The sequence below is a fragment of the Corvus moneduloides genome, chromosome W (assembly GCF_009650955.1).
Source record: "Corvus moneduloides isolate bCorMon1 chromosome W, bCorMon1.pri, whole genome shotgun sequence".
NCBI lineage: Eukaryota > Metazoa > Chordata > Aves > Passeriformes > Corvidae > Corvus > Corvus moneduloides.
This window is the reverse complement of record NC_045510.1, coordinates 6,329,506-6,347,735: the sequence shown is the minus strand read 5'-3', so window position 1 is coordinate 6,347,735 and position 18,230 is coordinate 6,329,506. Positions and strand designations below refer to the sequence as shown.

The 18,230-nt window shown below is 44.3% G+C and overlaps 1 protein-coding gene across 1 annotated transcript in view; it reads right to left on the bottom strand.

Annotated features, from left to right (window-relative positions):
* The window catches only part of LOC116437454 (creatine kinase S-type, mitochondrial), a 50,469-nt gene that overhangs the window by 30,225 nt on the left and 2,014 nt on the right, over window positions 1–18,230 (bottom strand). Inside the window, exons 2-4 of the mRNA XM_032095099.1 lie at window positions 3,912–4,110; window positions 2,431–2,526; window positions 226–447 (exon numbers count right to left, since the gene is read on the bottom strand). Of these exons, the coding sequence (XP_031950990.1) occupies window positions 226–447; window positions 2,431–2,526; window positions 3,912–4,110 (517 nt within the window). The remainder of the gene's footprint in view (window positions 1–225; window positions 448–2,430; window positions 2,527–3,911; window positions 4,111–18,230) is intronic.

Sequence of the window (18,230 nt, the reverse complement as noted above, 5' to 3'; positions counted from 1 at the left end):
AGGCTACTCCAACCCCAATGATAAACATTGTGGCTACTTGAACCCCGGTGACAGGTCCTGCACTTACTCCAACCCCTGTGACAGACACTGCCACTGAACCAGAGAACCAGCCTGTGCTGGTATCAGTCACCCCTATACACAAGAAGAAATAGACATGAAAGACATCTCATTTAGTAAAGGAGGACACATGCAAAAGCCAGACATGTAACATGGAGTTATACTTACATCAATAAGCTGCTGCTGATCCTTCTCAGACATATTTGTCAAGCTATAGTACTTTCCAGAAAGGTCTCCTTTCAGCCCAGCTAGAGCAGTGACTACAACATTTTCCACTTCTCTTCTCTCTGCCCTGGTACAAGCTGGAGGAAGGCTGAGACCCCGGATGCTACGACCAGTACGTACTCGTGATGAGAGGACATATCGCTCATCAAATTGACCATGAGTGATCTGAAGGAAAAATGTTTTTTAATTTACATACAGTCACCCATTTTGTACACCACCATTTAAAAATCCTATTATAAAAAACAGGTCATCTTTCTGCTCAGGAATCATGACCTCTTCTAGATATCACAGAACATTAGGAGCCCCTCAGTGTTTCAAATACTAAGGGTGTTTTTAGGAACTCCAAAGTTCTTTTGCTGACTGAATGTGGCAAAGTAACCAGCTGATCCTTCTTAGCTCCAGCATGGAGTATGAAAAGATCTGAATGGCTTTTGGAAATATGGATATGAACATAGAAAGAAGGCCAGGTATGGAAGTTCTTTTGAAAGAAGTCCAAGATGATACTAATCAATGCCATTATTGAACTATGAAGGAAATACTAAGAAATGGCTAAGACTAGATTCTGTGTGCAGGAAAAGGGGAATGCTTTCACTCTGATCCTTAAATACATGGTTAACTTTACCTCATGAACAGGCTCATAGTGCCATTAGGCAAAGGCCCAAATGTTTTGTACCAGCTGGGATCAATCCCTCTGTTAAGAACAAGGTAGGAATGCAACTAGCTTGCTGTTAGGGCCATGAGAGCACCAAGGATCTCTGAAAACCTTTCACCCTCTCTCCACTGGGTTTTATCCAGCTCTGATATTGCACACTTGTGTAACCATGGATCCAACAACTTTGAAAATAGCTGTCTGAAAAAGATTTCTGAGAAGTTTCATCTGCAGTCTTTACACCTTGGTTTGAGCTGCATTTAATTTAATTCAGTCCTTATCTGAGCTACTTTATAAGTATGCCTGTGCCTGGCCTTGTACCTTGTTTATCCTGACCCTGCCTCACTGACCTGACCTCAGACTTGCCTTGTTGTGGAGGGCTGGGAGCCCTTGGCACAAGAGCCCTCTGCACTCCCTTGGAGGAGAGAGGCCTGATGGCAAGACAACCTTCCCCAGAGATAAGCAGCTTTCCTCTGGGTCATGGCGAGAAAGTGAACCACCCCCAGCATGCCTTGTTTCTATATGGCAATAGCCTGTACCCAGTTGGCTAGTTGGTTTCTACCCCACCCCCTGCCTTTCCCATAAAAAGCCCCCTGTTTCTGCCCCTCAGTAGGGAGTTCTTGTCCCTGGCCTTCCCTTCACAGAGGCTGCTGGACAATAAAGGCTACCTCTGTGGAACTGCTATACGAGGCTCCTGTCTCTCAATCCCCAAGTTCGCTTTGGGTGACTTCACAAAGGGCTGAATCGCAAGAGCTGAAATCACTTGTAGCTGAGAAATCACTACACTCGCTGAAATCACTTCCTGCCCAGGGAAGCCGGCCACCGGTCCTGGAAAAGTTGTTCCTTGCAGGACACTCTTTCTAGGAAGGTCGTGGCACACTGGGTTGTCCACCCTCGGCTCTCCTGAATAGCAACACCTTGTCGCTATGGGCTTTTCTGTCAATCACTGGCCTGTTGGCTGAACCTGGTTACTGTAACTAGACCTGTTCATCTGTTCTCTACTTGCTTGGGTACTGTGGAAATGTGCCCTTGGTGGGCCCGCTGTTTCTCCTGTCTTGCTATCACTCTTGGCTCCTGGCTTGCTCCTTTTGCCCAGTCTTGTACCTCTGACACTTCTGCATAATGTCAGGGTGTAATTGAATAAAGTAGTCAGGTGAAAGTGGTTCAGTAAAGAGAGGAAATTAGAAGAAAAGAATAAGGAAGAGAAAGAAAGGCCATGTAGATTCTAGCTTGTCAGATGCTGAAAACCCCAGCAAATCTAAGCTGTAAACTAACAGGCTTGCAATAAGAAAGGGCAGAACCAGAGCTCACTTCGTTTAGACATACTCCCTGTGGGATGTGCCATTTCAGTAATTTGTGGCATTCCAGCTTCTTTAGCCAGTTTCCTCAATTTCTTTGGAGTTTGATCAGGAGGAAAAAAAGTACTATTACATACAATATCATCATTGTAAGCAGCAGCATTGAATCTTTATTTCCTCATTATTTTATTTAAATCCTACCTTGGATGCATCCAGGTCTGTGTGATGTTTCATTGTGCATGGATCATAGCCATTATGTCTCACTTTAATGACAGGGTCAAAAATTTCAGCAAATACCTATGGAGTCAAGAGAATCTACAAAAAGTCTTCACTATTATAGAAACACTTTAATGCACTAACTTCAGTCACAAGGGAAATCCCTTGGTAACGGCTTCTGGATGATAGCCATGGATGTTAGCAAGTGCTAACAGTGGTAAATATAAAGGGAAGAGTCATATGTGGGTTGTATCTTTGAAAATTTGTCTGAAAAATTACCTCTCAAAATCGATTTTCAATAGGTCTATTGTTTATGTAGCAGATGGTAACTGCCAGTAGTTTGCCATGAGTTTTGCAATTGCTCTGAGTTTCTCCTGTACATCTTAGAAGCAGAACATGGAATTTCAACCTCTATCTCCTAACAATAAATTGGGAGATTATTGGTGGCGGATTTCAGTCATTTTGACCTAAACAGTGCTCTATAGTGGTTGCTCATCTTCACAACAAAAATTGCACTTTATTTACAAGCTTATTCTAGTTACCACAGATAGGTACTATATGTGGTGGCAACCAGATTAAATTTCAGGATTTATTAGCAACTAAAATACATGTTCAGTCCCCAGGCAGCTTGTGCCCTGTTCTTAGGTTGTATGAGAATACCTGTCTTCACTGCCATTGATTACTGGTGCTAGTTAGAACCATTTAGCACAGGTATGTCAACACTGATCACAATCACACCTTCATTCTGTTGTGCAGCAATAACTCTAGCAGAGCTTTTCAAGGCAGTCACCATGTCTAAATAAGTAAAACAAATCACAGAAGCTAGTAGTCCCAGAATACCAGATGTCTTCTTCCATGTTGAGCAGCCTAGCATTTGGGATACTCTTAAGAGATTATATAATAATATACTATTGTATGGTAGACTGAAGGAAGCAGACAACAGAGGTCAATAAAAATAAGGATTTTCTTCTTTTTTATATACTAATACTGTCTTTGGCTTTTATCATGGTCCACTAGTTATGGCTTAAAGATTCCCAGCACTTCACAGAAGCTATTTTCTTTTCAGTTCTGCCTCAGTTGTTTTACAGTGTAATTTCCATATTACCTTTATTTTGATGTCTCTTGTCGTTTTTCCATAAACTACATTTAGTATTAGGAAAGAGAGCTGCTGTTGGAGGCAAATAGAGGATTGCTCCCAAGCAACCATATTTTATTGACTTTGACTGCAGTAGAGAGGGCTCCTTTAGCAATGCCTCATATTCACTGCATTTCCTAATGTAGAATAGTATTCAAATTCTCATAAAGAGTAGGGAAAATGTACATGATCTGCCCCATATATATTCTCTGGGACACAATTTTTCTTAGGAGTCCATATTCTACTAAGAATCTGTGTTCATATAATGAGCTCTTGTGAACTATACCATACAAATTGAAAAAAATATGATAGCATTGTGAAAATACTTTACCTCATAGGATTCTTCATCACCTGCAACCATGCCCACAGTTTTAATGAAAGGATGGCCAGGATTGTCAACCCCGGTTTGGATACACTGGTCTAGGGTGTAGCCATTGGGAGTCATCTTGTCCCTTAGCCTGGCATAAATTGCTGGTGTGAGGCATTCAGCCATGCAGTTGTTATGTTTGCGGAGATCAGGATAGTCTGCACTGAAGAGAAAAAAGCATCATAAGCACTTAATATGATATCTTTAAACAGTAATCCTTGCTAGTTTAAGAAACTGCTTAAGCGATCAGGAAACATGGAATACACAGCATAGCTGAAAAATATAATTAGTTCTTGGTTTATACATATATTCAGTTTATGTGGCAAGATTTTTTAGTGGAGGGGCTGCAGGAATGGCTTCTATGAGAAGAAATCAGGGGCTGCCTCCATGCTCAGAGACAGTTTCAGTGGGCTCCAAAATGGACCCCACCACTGGCCAAGGCTGTGCCAATCAGTGAAGCTGGTGGCGCTTCTGTGAGAACATATTTAAGAAAGGATAAAAGATACTGCATAGCAGGTGTGAGAGAGAAAAGAAAGAAAAATTTTGAGAAAAACAACCCTGCAGACATCAAGGTCAGTAAAGAAGGAGGGAGAGGAGGTGATTCAGGTGCCGGATCAGAGATTCCCCTGCAGCCTGTGGTGAAGACCATGGTGAGGCAGGCTGAACCCCTTCAGCCCATGAAGGATCCCATGGCAGAGGAGAATGATGTGCCCTGAAGGAAGCTGCAGCCCATGATGAGCCAATGATGGAGCAGGCTCCTGGCAGGAAATGTGGCCCATGGAGAGTAGACCATGCAGGAGCAGGTTTTCTGGCAGGAACTGTGGTCTGTGGAGGACCCATGCAGTTTGTTCTTGGGAAGGATTCACACTGAAGTTCATTGTTGTGGTTTGACACTGGCCAAATACCAGGCAGCCATGAAAGTCGCTTACTCGCCCTCCCCTGCCACAGCTGGACAGAAGAGAGAAAAAAAATTAAATGAAGGGTTCATGAGTTGCGATAAGGACCGGGAGAAAACACTCCAAGGTCAAAACAGGCTCGGCTTAGAGGTACAAAGTGAATTTATAACTAACAAAATCGGAGCAGGATAATGAGAAGTAAAATAAACCCTTAAAAACACCTTTTCTTCCCCCAACCCCTCTTTCCTTCCTATCGACAGTGCAAAGAGACAGGGTGTGAGGGTTTTGGTCAGTTCATCACCTGAGGTTTTCTTTTGCTGCTCAGGGAGAGGAGTCCTTCCCCTGCTATGCCATGGGGTCCCTCCCATGGGAGACGGTTCTCCGTTAACTCCTCCAACATGGGTCTACTCTCACGAACAGCAGTCCTACCACACCTGCTGCAACGTGAGTCCCTCCCATGGGCAAACAGTCCTCCCAAAACTGCTGTGGCGTGGGTCACTCTTCCACGGGGTGCAGTCCTCCAAGGACAGGCTGCTCCAGCTTGGAAGTTGAGGAAAGGGCAGTCAGTAACTAACTCATGTAAGCACAAGTTAACTATTGGGAGACAGCAAATGTTAGTTCAGACAGCAGATGTTAATTACAAAACCTAAGAAGCTGAATTCACCCTAATCTTGTCAAGATAGAGGGGACAAGGATCATCTCAGAGACTGCTGAATCATTCCTCAAAGGACTACGCATGCCCAGGGAGAAAGGTGAAAAGTGCACTGTGAGGATGACTACTGGTTTTCATCAGAAAGACCCCCGAGGAAGAAGAGGAGCCTTCCTCAGTGCGACCACCAGGACACACAGCGCATGCGTGGCCCGTATGCTAATGATATTAATGACTTCCAAGAAATAATTTGTATAACCACACCTGTCCCAAGGAATGTGATGAATATTCATAATTTAACCCTTAATACTGTGTTGTAGGGAGCACTGGTGTGTGTGTTTGGAGAAGCGATCCCCACACACCTGGCGCGCCGAATAAAGCAAATACCCACTTCTCTGACTCTGTCTCTGAAGTGTCTCCTGGCCCGGTTTTGGTGTGATTCAATCTGGCACCCCAGATGGGACCCTCTCTGCCCAGCTGCCGGATCCAGGGGTAAGCAGACCTCCCAGTCACGACCCTGAATTTTCAGGGGGAGCTCAGCTTTCCTTTGGCTCACAGCAGGGGCAGACAAGGACCATCTGCACCAAATTAAGGTATTTGCTATTCCTTTTAAACACAGAAATACCTTCAGGTCCAGGGTTCGAGTCCCTGAGGGTGGGTTGAAAGTCCCGAGGAAGACTGGGTCTCCCAAAATTAGTCCTGGGCAAGAGGAAAAGTACTTTTAAAGGGGTTGGACCCCCAGGGGTTGGACCCCACTGTGAAAGGTACCTTTAAGGGGTTGGATCCCACTGTCATGTGCTATTGTACTGCTATTTTTGTTTGTTTTGTCTGTTGCTATTCTGCTGCTGTGTGAGTGAGAGTGCATGAGACGTGCTGTCAAAGTACGAAGCGAGTGAGAAGCTCTATCTGCGGTTCCGTACCCCGGCGACGGGCTCGGCCAGACAAAAGCGAAGCGTTTGGCAAAGAGTGAATGAGGATAAATCATATAAACTGTTGGTTTGGAATTCAACCTTACTGTCCAAAGGGGGGGCAGATTTTAGAAGAGAAGGATTTTAGCTATTGAATTGAAAACATCCAGACCCCCAATGCCTTTCTAATATAGCTCCATCTGATTTCCCTTTTGAAATCCTGTGTTTAGTGTGTGAAAACAGTTGTGAAGCTTGTATTTGTGTGCATGTATTAATTGTGAGAGGAAGTGGTATTGTACTTCTACTAGATGGAGTGGGTGGTGTCCAAGCTGCCAGAGGAGAGAGCTTGGTATCAAAGAGCAGGAATAAAGAACTTGGCAAAAAAAAATGAAGGTGTAGATAATGTTAGAGTGAGGAGAGAGTGACAGAGAATAGTAAGAAATTTTAGAGGAACTGGTTAGAAAAGTACAGCAAGTGTATGTAAGAAGAGATGAGGAAAAGGCAAAAGCAATGGCAAAGGTGATGGCAAAGGTTGTAAGAATTGTGGACATTGTGGTTAATAGGTTTGAGTGTTTAGTTCCCTTTTCTGCTTGGTGTTTTGTGCAGAGCTGTAAGGCTCCTGTTATGTAGTTGTAGTGGTTTGGTCCAAAATACTCATTACTGTTTATCTTCTGTGAGATAAGAATTAGGAGAAACGCAAAGCAGGCACCAACCTTGAAAGAATATAAAGAAGTTTATTAACAGACCTAAAAGAGGAAAAAAAAAATTATACCACACCTTCAGAACTCTTCTCCTCCCCCCACCTTCCTCCCTTCTCCCACTGACAATGTAAAAAGACAACCCTTAAGATGTTCAGTCTGTTTACCACTTCCACAATAACCTTGTTCAGTCCATTTAGAAAGAGAAGTCTCTTCTTGCTCGTGCTATGAAAACAGTATCACAACGAGACAGCCGCCCACTTCCAAATATTGTTCAGTCCATTTAGGAAGAGGTCTCTCTGCTCGCATGCGAGTCCCTTCCCCCAACTTGCAGCTTTTCCCACAACTGCTTTCGAGGGTCCACTCATGAAGTTTTTGGGGTACAATTTTAAGGTTGAGCCGTTCAGAAAAAAAAGTTCTCTTCACCCATCTCTGGGAGCATTTCATCTCTAAGAACAGAGGCCCTTCTCCTTCCCTGGGAGCATTTCATCTCTAAGAACAGAGGCCCTTCTCCTTCCCTGGGAGCAAAGGGTCCTCCTCATCTTCATCTTTAGGACTATCTCTGGGAGCATCTCTAGGAACTGAGGTTTCTCCTTTCCCATTTGGAGCAAAAGTCCTCATCGCTTCCATCTCTTCCTGTCCAAACTTCTCATGAAATTACAGCTGCGTCAGCATCTGCCTATCTCAGCGCAGGTGCTTTTGCTTACCAGTTGAACACTCCACCCCCCATATCTTCATGAAATTACAATGGGATACTCTGATATATCATGGCTTCACAACAGAATTTCAGCTTTAAGCATCTCCTCTTTCTCTTCCCTCAGGTGTTCAGCTCTTTACAGCAATAAAAGGGTTAATCTCACCTCGGCCTTGCAGCTAGAATGTGTCTTATCACTGTTGGTTACCTGACCTCTGCTGGACAGCGGTGCCGCTTTGCTGAAATCTTGGCTGCAGTGGGGGGGGGGGGGGGGGGGGGGGGAAGGGGGGGGGCGGTTCCGAGCCGCTCTGGCTGCCCACAGCCCTGCTGGGGGGGTCATCCTGGAGCCGTGGCCCGGCCCGGCCTGGCCCGAGCAGGGGCCGGGCCCACTGGCCCCCACTCGGGCCCCGCAGCCACCTGTCCCAGCACCGGAAACGAGAGAGAGAGCTTGGGGGCCGGGGGGGGGGAGGGAGTTTGTCTATTCTTAAGTGTGGATCACAGAGGCGGTCGCAACTTTAAGTGGCCTAAAGAATTGTCCATATTCAAACTGGCCAGCTGATAGGTTCTGTCAGGTCCCAGAGGAAGCTGTAAGCATCCCTTAGCAAGGACATCCCTTCTGGGACTATGCTTGCTAACCTATGACAGTAGTGCTTATGCAGAGCTGAAAGGCTCCTGTTTGGAGGGGACCCATGCCCCTGTGCCTTTTGTGTTTTGTTATGAAAAGCCAAAATTGGCAGGATTCAGTCCTTAGGTGAATCCGGAGCTCCTGTCTTGTGGAGAACCCCCCCACCAGTCTGTGGTTTATTGTGGAGAACTAGAATTGGCAGATTCTAATCCTAAAGCCAATTCCGCAGCTGCTGCCTTGTGGGGATGTTGTTGTCCCTAGGCAGGCCTAAGTATTTGTCATGCAGCCTCGTCTGTGGGGGCTATAGAGAAGCTTTAGGGAAAATGCCTGTCCTGACTGGCCAGTTAAAAAAAAAAAAAAAAATTGAGATAAGGAGCAGTTAGTTACTAAAAGATGAATGATTACTAAAAATGTGATTAGTTATTAAAGAAAAAAAAAGGAGGGGGGTTTTAGGCAGTAGCATTGCTTGCCGCCAAACTCAATCTTGTCCAAAAGGAAAATCGCTAGAACATGAAGACCAAACTGATAAGGCAAACAGCTCCAGGGCAAAAAGCAAAAGCCTACTAAAACCCTGAAGAAAAAGAAAAAGCAGTTCAAATGCCTGATTCACAGACTGCAACTCTTGCAAAACTTTTAAAAGCAGTCTCACTCCCTCTGCTGAACAATCAACTGGAGGAAACCCCACCGAAAACCTGTGGGAAACAACAAAAGTGGTGCAACCAGCACTTCATAGAATAAAAACTAAAACTCCACTTGAATAAGTTAATGCAATTAAACTCTTGTTTCACTCAGACATATTTTTAATATTTTTTTGGGAAGTTTGTTTCTTTTCTCTTTTCTAGGAATGTCAAATGTCCCAACATCAAAGATAAAGAAAGCAGTTTGAGAGCAAGGAAACTGCAAGCAGCAAAACCACACCTAAATGTGATAACCATTGCTTCACTGTCACTTTGTGTTAGCCCCCCAAAAAAAAAAAAAGTTTTACTTCTTTTTTAATAATCAGTCTAGTGGGCCAAATTTTCACTTTTCTTTTATAGGAATCTACGAATACATGAGATAGAGATGTGTGAAAACCAATGAAATTTAAAGTGTCACCGTAATTGCTCGCATTGTCAGTTTGTTAATGTTTGTAATTTGTTTGTGTTTTCATTGCAACTGACTTGGTGAAAGATCAAATAGTAGTTAAAGCATTCTACATATTCTTGAGTTTAATTTCTGTCTAACTTGTTTTGTCTTTTTACTGAAAAATGGTCTGGTTAAGGTCTTATGAATGTATAATTTGTCTCAACCAATTTTATCCTGAGAGTTGGTATAAGAATTGATACATATTTGAAATCATACAAATATGTACTAACCTTCCCAGTTCTGCCTCAGAAGGCTTCAAAATTATTATAATCTGGCTAAATTTTTTGGATTTTCTAATTAGTGAATTAAAAAGAATCTTGACAAAACACAAGCAAATGCTACATGAGAAATGATTGAATCCCCCTTCCTAAACCAAGAGGGATACAGAAAAGCCTTCTACCAGCTCTCAAACTAATGTACTGTTGAATCTCATGCCATATGTCTTAAGAGGGTATTTTAACTTTTCCTCACCCCTCCTATTTATAGCACATTCTGCAGTCTCAGTTGTAGGTGCAGAATGGGATGAAGGCAATTTATTCACTAAAATTAAAAACAAACAAACAAACAAAAAAGGCTACTTGAGATAAAAAAAAATAATTTTGAAAGAAAATTCATTTCAGTTTTAATCCCACCAAAAATAAAGTCACAGTTTGTAGTTTGTGTCAAGATTAAATGACAAGAGTGCTATAATCTGTCTCCTAGAAAACAGAGCATAGCCCTGATATAAAGATATGTTTGCATGGGAACATTTTGTATGAAAATGTTTTGTGTGTTAGTTTTGTATCATAAAAACTAATCCTTCATAATGTATAGAATTATACAGCAGAGTAACAATATTATTATAACAAAAATTGTATAAAGAAGCTACAACCAAAGAAGCCTAAGATTAGATAAAGGGAAAACCCATTCTTTGATCAACTCAGGCCTAAGAAAAAACAAAAAAACCCCAAAAAAACCAGCAAACCAACCGACCAAACAAACAAGACTGAAAGAAGAGAAATACCCATAGACAGTAAAATAACAAATCAAGTGATCCCATTAGCATGAGATGTTGAAATTCCAGGGAGATCAAAATGGGCTCCCCCAGTGATTATTGAACTACTGGAAGGGGCACAACCAGTGTCAGTTAAACAATATCCACTAAGGCATGAAGCAAGAGTAGGAATAGAACCAATAATTACTAAATTTATTAATCAGAGGTTGTTGAGAGAGTGTAGATCTTCCTACAACACCCCAATTCTACCAGTACAAAAGCCAAATGGAAGTTATTGGTTAGTTCAGGACCTGAGGGCAATAAATACAATAACAAAAACCCTACATCCCATAGTAGCCAATCCTTACACTTTACTCACAAAATTACAAAGTAACTGGGTGTGGTTTTCAGTTTTAGATTTAAAGGATGACTTCTTTTGTCTGCCATTAGCTGAAAGCAGTCAGGAAATTTTTGCCTTTGAATGGGAAAACCCCAGAACAGGGAGAAAAAGCCAACTTACATGGAGTGTATTGCCACAAAGATTCAAAAATAGCCCCACAATAATTGGAGATCAATTAGCCAAGGAACTGGAAGCCTGGATGCCACCACTTGGGGAAGGTACACTCCTGCAGTATGTTGATGACCTACTGATAGCAACAAGGACCCATGAAGACTGCAAGAACTGGACTGTAAGTCCTTTAAATTTTCTGGGACTAAGTGGATATAGAGTCTCTCCTGAAAAGGCTCAGCTAGTCCTCCAGAACGTTACATATCTGGGGTATGAACTGGCAGGAGGGGAGAGAGCCTTGGGAGACAACAGGAAAGAAGCAATTTGTCAAATGCCCCAGCCAACTACAACCAAAGAACTGAGAACTTTTCTGGGAATGACAGGATGGTGTAGATTATGGATCTACAACTATGGACTCATTGTGAAACCTTTATACCAACTCCTAAAAGAGACTGGGGGAACTCACCTATGCTGGACACCAGAAACTAATAATGCATTTGTAACTCTGAGACGTGAGTTAATGCAAGCTCCAGCATTGGGCATACCAGATGTCACTAAACCTTTTCTGTTGGTCTCACATGAGAGACAAGGACTGGCGCTGGGACTTTTGGCACAGAAGCTGGGACCATACAGAAGGCCAGTGGCTTATTTCTCCAAGCAGCTGGACGTGGTCAGCCAAGGATGGCCCGCCTGCCTGCGTGCAGTGGCAGCTGTGATCCTGAACATAGAAGAAGCTCGCAAGTTCACACTGGGCCAGCAGATAACCATTTTTGTCTCTCACACAGTGTCAGCAGTGCTCACACAGAAAAGAAATCACTGGTTAACCCCATCTCGCTTTCTCAAATACCAGGCTGTCCTAGCAGAATCGGAGGATGTGAGTATCCAAGTAACTAATGTTTTAAACCCAGCAGCTTACCTCCAGGGCAAGGCTACTGAGGAGCCCGTATAGCATGACTGCATTGAAACCATGGAGGCAGTTTACTCCAGCCGTCCAGACCTAAACGACTCTCCGCTAGAAAATGCGGAAAACTGGTTCACCGATGGGAGCAGTTATGTCAAGAATGGTAAGCGGCTTGCTGGGTATGCAGTTACAACCACAGACGCTGTCATGGAGGCAAAACCGTTACCTGTGGGGACATCAGCTCAAAAGGCTGAAATAATAGCCCTAACTCGAGCCTTGGCGTTGGCCGAAGGAAAACCTATCAACATTTGGACTGATTCAAGGTATGCTTTCAGGGTGGTACACGCTCACGGGGCTATCTGGAAAGAAAGGAGTTTATTAACCTCACAGAAGAAAGAAATCAAGCATGCTACTGAAATCATACAGTTACTGGAAGCAGTGATAAAACCTTCAAAAGTGGCTATAATGCATTGTAAAGGACACTCCCAGGGTAACACTATCCCTGAACTAATGCTATGGCAGAAAAAACAGCAAAGGCAGTTGCTGGTGGAGATCAAATTCAAGCCCTAGCTCTAATCCCTTCTAGCATCCTTGTTGCTGCCTGTTCTGAGCTTCCCCTCCCCCTCCCTAAGACACTTGTCTCTGTCATGTGCTCTGAGCTCCTTTGTTCTAAGCCCAGGCAAAACCAAATGTAACTCAAACTCTTTAGCAGAGTCTGATTGGCCGGTCACCCCGGGTCTGCCCCCAGTCCTCCCCTTTCCCCTTCTCTGAATAAAAGAGACTATCAAGGGAGGCCCTGCCTCTCTTGGCTCTGCTACCCTTTCTGCGAAGATCTCTTGTAGTCTGTTTCTTTTGAAAGCTTCTAACTGCGGGAAATTGAGTGAGCAGAGAGCTATATTTCTCCCTCTTTGCTTCTGCTGGTGGTATTTGTTTTGCAGCTGATACAGGTACCGATTTTAGAGCTACTAAAGTGCTAGATTGCCCGTGCTACCTCTCTGGGTTGCTCGAGGCTTTCTAAGGCATTGAACTACAAGCACTAGCCGGTAAAAAGCTGAAAAGATACCTCCTCACATCCTTATGGGTGAAAAACCCCCACCATATGACACTGATGATTTAAATTGGATACAAGAAGGGAAGGAGCAAATAGGATCTGATGGGTGGGCTAGAATAAAAGATCTCATTGTAATACCCAGAAAACGGCTAAAATTATTCACCCAAAGCGAACATTCTAAGGCACATTGGGGAGTTGATGCTTTATATAACCATTTGAAGGACAAAGTGAAGGCATCAAAATTAAAGGAAAGAATTGAGGACATAACTTCCACTTGTGAAATCTGTCTTAAAAACAACCCTAATACCACTGTTAGGCTAAACACAAGAACTATCACTAAAGGAGTTTTACCAGGGGATGTGTGGCAAATTGACTTTTCTGAACTACCTAGGAAGGGGGGGATACAAGTACCTTCTAGTCCTCACAGACACTTTCTCAGGTTGGCCAGAAGCTTTCCCTTGTAAAACAAATAAAGCTAGAGAAGTTGTTAAAGCTTTAATAGAAGAAATTATTCCACGATTTGGGGTACCCAGAGAAATTAATTCTGACAGAGGATCACACTTTGTAGCCCAGGTGGTGCAGAAAGTCAGTCATTTACTAGGCATACACTGGCAGTTGCATACACCATACAAGCCTCAGGCAAGTAGACAAGTAGAAAAGATGAATCACTTAATAAAGCAACAATTAGCCAAAATTTGTCAAGAAACTAATTTATATTGGTATCAAGCTCTGCCCATGGCTTTGCTAAGAATTAAGGTAAAACCACGGCTCAAAGAAAAATTAAGTCCCTTTGAAATTCTGTATAGAAAGCCCTATGGAACAAACGTGATTCACAATGACAGTGTGGCTCTGGTAGGGCAAAGCTACCTAATAGATTATATAAAGCATTTAGATCAAAAATTACAATCAGTACAAACATTGCATCAGATCACGTTAGATGACACTTCTTGAAAGTTTAAAGAGGTATAAAACAAACTTACATCATGGTTACCCAACTTATCCTAGCTTAAACAATTGTTTGTAATAGCTATTTGTGTTATTGCATTGTTACTTAGTGTTTGTACTAGTAGTTACTGTTGTATGATATTATGTACTTGGAATCGTGATGCTTATGCCCAACAGCACAAGCACAAACTTAGAAATAAGATAGAAAAAGGTACTTACTTTAAACATATGCGAGATTTGTAAAGAATTACAAATAACCAAAGAAAAGGGAGGGTTGAGGAAAGGGCAGTCAATAACTAACTCATGTAAGCACAAGTTAACTATTGGGAGACAACAAATGTTAGTTCAGACAGCAGATGTTAATTGCAAAACCTAAGAAGCCGAATTCACCCTAATCTTGTCAAGATAGAGGGGACAAGGATCATCTCAGAGACTGCTGAATCATTCCTCAAAGGACTACGCATGCCCAGGGAGAAAGGTGAAAAGTTCATGAGAGGATGACTACTGGTTTTCATCAGAAAGACCCCCGAGGAAGAGGAGAGGTCTTCCTCAGTGCGACCACCAGGACACACAGCGCATGCGTGACCCATATGCTAATGATATTAATGACATCCAAGAAATAATTTGTATAACCACACCTGTCCCAAGGAATGTGATGAATATTCATAATTTAACCCTTAGTACTGTGTTGTAGGGAGCACTGGTGTGTGTGTGTTTGGAGGAGCGATCCCCACACACCTGGCGCGCCAAATAAAGCAAATACCCACTTCTCTGACTCTGTCTCTGAAGTGTCTCCTGGCCTGGTTTTGGCACGATTCAAAGTAAGAGCTCCCTCTCTCCACCAGGTCTTCCACTGGATCACAGCCTCCTCCAGGCATCCACCCACTGTGGCATGAGCACCTCCCCCACGGGCTGTGGGTGGATCTCTGTATCCCCCGTGGACCTCCATGGGCTTCGGGGGACAACCTGCTTCACCATGGTCTTCACCATGGCCTGCAGAGGCATCTCAGTTCTGGTGCCTGGTGCACCTCCTCCCCCTCCTTCTCCACTGGCCTTGTGTTTGTGTTTTAGGAGTTCTCCTTCTGTTTTCTTTTTTCTCTTAAAGAATATTCCCCATACATGTTGCCAGGGGGACAAATTACTGGGTGCTTAAGGAAAACAAAGGACCTGGCCACAGAGGGAGGGGTCCATCTGGCTACTCTCTTTCATCTGGGCTTGTGGGCTGTTAGTTCCCAACGTTTGGACGGAGAGAGAGGCTGGAAGGAAATCATCAGCACTGAAGACTTCTGATTTTTTTGGCTGCCTTCCTTCTACCGGAGAAACCCTGGGATTCCCAAGCCCACCTTTCCCTGCTCGGCTGGGAGCCGGGCTGTGGCCGCCCTGCCCCCGCCATTGCTTTGAGCCTTCGCTACTCTGTAGCCCCACACATCCTGCCTACTGAGACCTCTGGGGGGTTCCCACCGCAGCTCCAGAGTTCAATACACCTCGTCTGCCACCTGGGATTTGTGCTCGTCTGTGCTGTTACAGCCTGCTGTTCCCAAGGGTCCGGCCGGACACCGGGATCAGCTGCCCAGCGGTTTGTGAAGCCTTTGTTCCATCTCTTCCCAGGATCCCAAGCCACCAGTGGCGCGTGTTCCCCAAGCTCTCTCTGGAGCGCCCCCTGCAGCCACGGGGGAACCATCGCACCTGCCCTGCTCACCGGGAGCCGCCAGCGCCCCTGCCGGCTGCGACCATAACTGCACCAGAGGGGAAAGGGCCTGACAGCCGAGAAGGCTGGCACTGCGTTTGTGGTTCTGTTTGCTATTACTGCCATAGATATTGTTGTTTGTTTTCCTTGTTATACACATATAGATATATAATATTAAAGAACTGTTATTCCTGTTCCTCATATCTTTGCCTGAAAGCCCCTTAATTTCAAAATTATAATAATTCAGAGGGAAGGGGGCTGCAATTTTGTTTTTCATTTCAAGGGAGACTCCTGCCTTCCTTGGCAGACACCTGTCTTTCAAACCAACACACCTTGGTGTCTCCATGTTGTTTCCCTTACATGTTCTCACCTCCTCCTCTTCTCTAGCTGGAATTAGCAGTGCACCACTTTGTTTTGATTTTCTTCTTAAATATGTTATCACAGAGGCGTTACCAACTTCTCTAACTGGCCCAGGCTTGGCCAGCAGCATGTCCATCTTCAGAACCATCAGGGATTGGCTCTGCTGGACATGGTGGAAGCTTCTAGCAGCTTCTCACAGAAGCCACCTCCGTGGCCCCCTGCTATCAAAAACCAGGCTGTGCAAAACCAACACATTCATGAAGGAATGTATCCCATGGGAGGAAACCCACTCTGGATCCGGGGAACAGTGTGGAAGGAGTTGCAGAGACAAAGTGGTATGAGCTGATCAGAACCCCCATTCCCCATCCCTTCCTATGCCATTTGGGGAGGAGGAGGTAGCAGAATTAGGAGTGAAGTCAAGCCTGGGAAGAAAAGGGGTGTGGGGGACAGGTGATTTTAGTTTTGTTTTTATTTCTCAATATCCTACTCTGTTACAATTGATTGGCAATTTTTAAAGTTATTCTTCCCCGAGTCAAGTCTGTTTTGCCTATGATGGAAATTGGTGACCGATCTCTTTGTCCTTATTTCTACCCGTGAGGTTTTTAATCTTATTTTCTCCTTTCTTGCTGACGAGGGAGAGTAAGAGAGTGGCTGTGTGGGCGTATGACAGTCAGACAAGGATAACCCATCACAATACATTGCACTGAAATTTCAGAAGGGAGGAATATTGAAGTCACTCAAAGTACTCCACACTGCACTGCTGGGCAACCCCACTAACAGACAATAGCAGCTTTTTGTTACTCGGAGCAACCAGAAAAATGAATCCTTGAAAGTGCATTAAAGCCTATTAAATCTCTTCTAAGACACTTAATGTGAATTAAAAGCACTCTAACATTATTTTGTTCAAGTAGGAAATTAATTATGTTTAACTGGATAAGAGCTCTCATTCTGAACTGAGATATTCTTGCAGCTTTGTGGACATCAGTGTAACTGTCTGATCTATATCAGCTGGAAATCTATTTTACAATATTTGAGGTTGTTTTAATGGTTTTATTTACCAAAAGCTGTACAGTATAATAAAGCAGAGAAAATGAAGATATGCTTTAGGAAAGCATTTTTGTGAGTCAGATCACATTTGCCTTGTTTTGATAGCACTTTGCTTTATGCACAACCCCACTGCTTTTATGTCGGGGTCCCTCCCCCCCTGCCATGTAGCCCTGGGAGAGGGGCCCGGGGAGGGAGGCACAGGGTTTCCCTGCCCCTGGTCAGCCTCATTCCCCATTGGTTGGTTTGTGTTCCCCTGCGCGGGAAAAGGACCCTTGGTCCCGTGACTGGAACAGTTCCTGGGCAGAGCTCCGGCCATGCGGCTGGAGAAATAAACATCTCTCTGAAACATCTATCAAGAATCCGTCCATATATATTTCCTTTCCACGGGACTCCTGGTTTGATATATGCGTGTTACAGTATCCCCACTGTAGCAAATGGTGGATGATGTAGGCAGAATGATCCCCAATCCCTAAGCGACTGATTTGTGTGAGTAAACCCTAGAAACTTTGGATTCCTCTTCTTGTTTTTGTTTTGCTATTCCATATCTAAACTATGGAGGAACCGTGGGAAGACTGTTGGCTCTCAGAGCCGCATATGGACATTTATCTTAAACTTAAAATGATTCTTGAACAACAATTTGTAAATTTTAGCTTGATTCAAGCTCAAAAAGAACTGAAACACTTCCTTTCATGGTTGTTTAAGAACTTTTTCTATGTTTCTTGAGATTTAATTCTTACCAAGAACTTTTGGAAGGCCGTTTGGACACAGTTAATATTTGAGTCAAAATATATGCCGATGGAAGAATATTTTCGTGAATATTATTTAATTGCCGAGACTGTTGAGCAATGTCAGCTGTGTCCTGGTGAAGGGAAGCCTGGCTCAGGGACCGTGCGACCTAGGCCATGTGCGCCGAGCGCTCTGCGAGCAGCAGCGAGGCAATTCCCGCGCGCGGGCAGAGCCACGCGAGCCGCAGTGTCAGCAGCGGAGCCAGGCGCGGAGGGAGGGGTGGGACCCAGCGGTGCCCGCCCGGCCCCGCACAGCGCGTGGTGGAGCGAGCCCCGTGAACGCCCGACTGAGAGGGGCGGCTCGCAGGTGGCAGCTGGCAGTGGTGGCGATAGAGTGGAGCCGTGCCCAGCCGAGACGCGCGCTGGAGCAGGGCGCGGGGGAGTCATCGCTTGGGGGCCCGGCTGAGATGCAGCACCTGGCAACGGCAGCG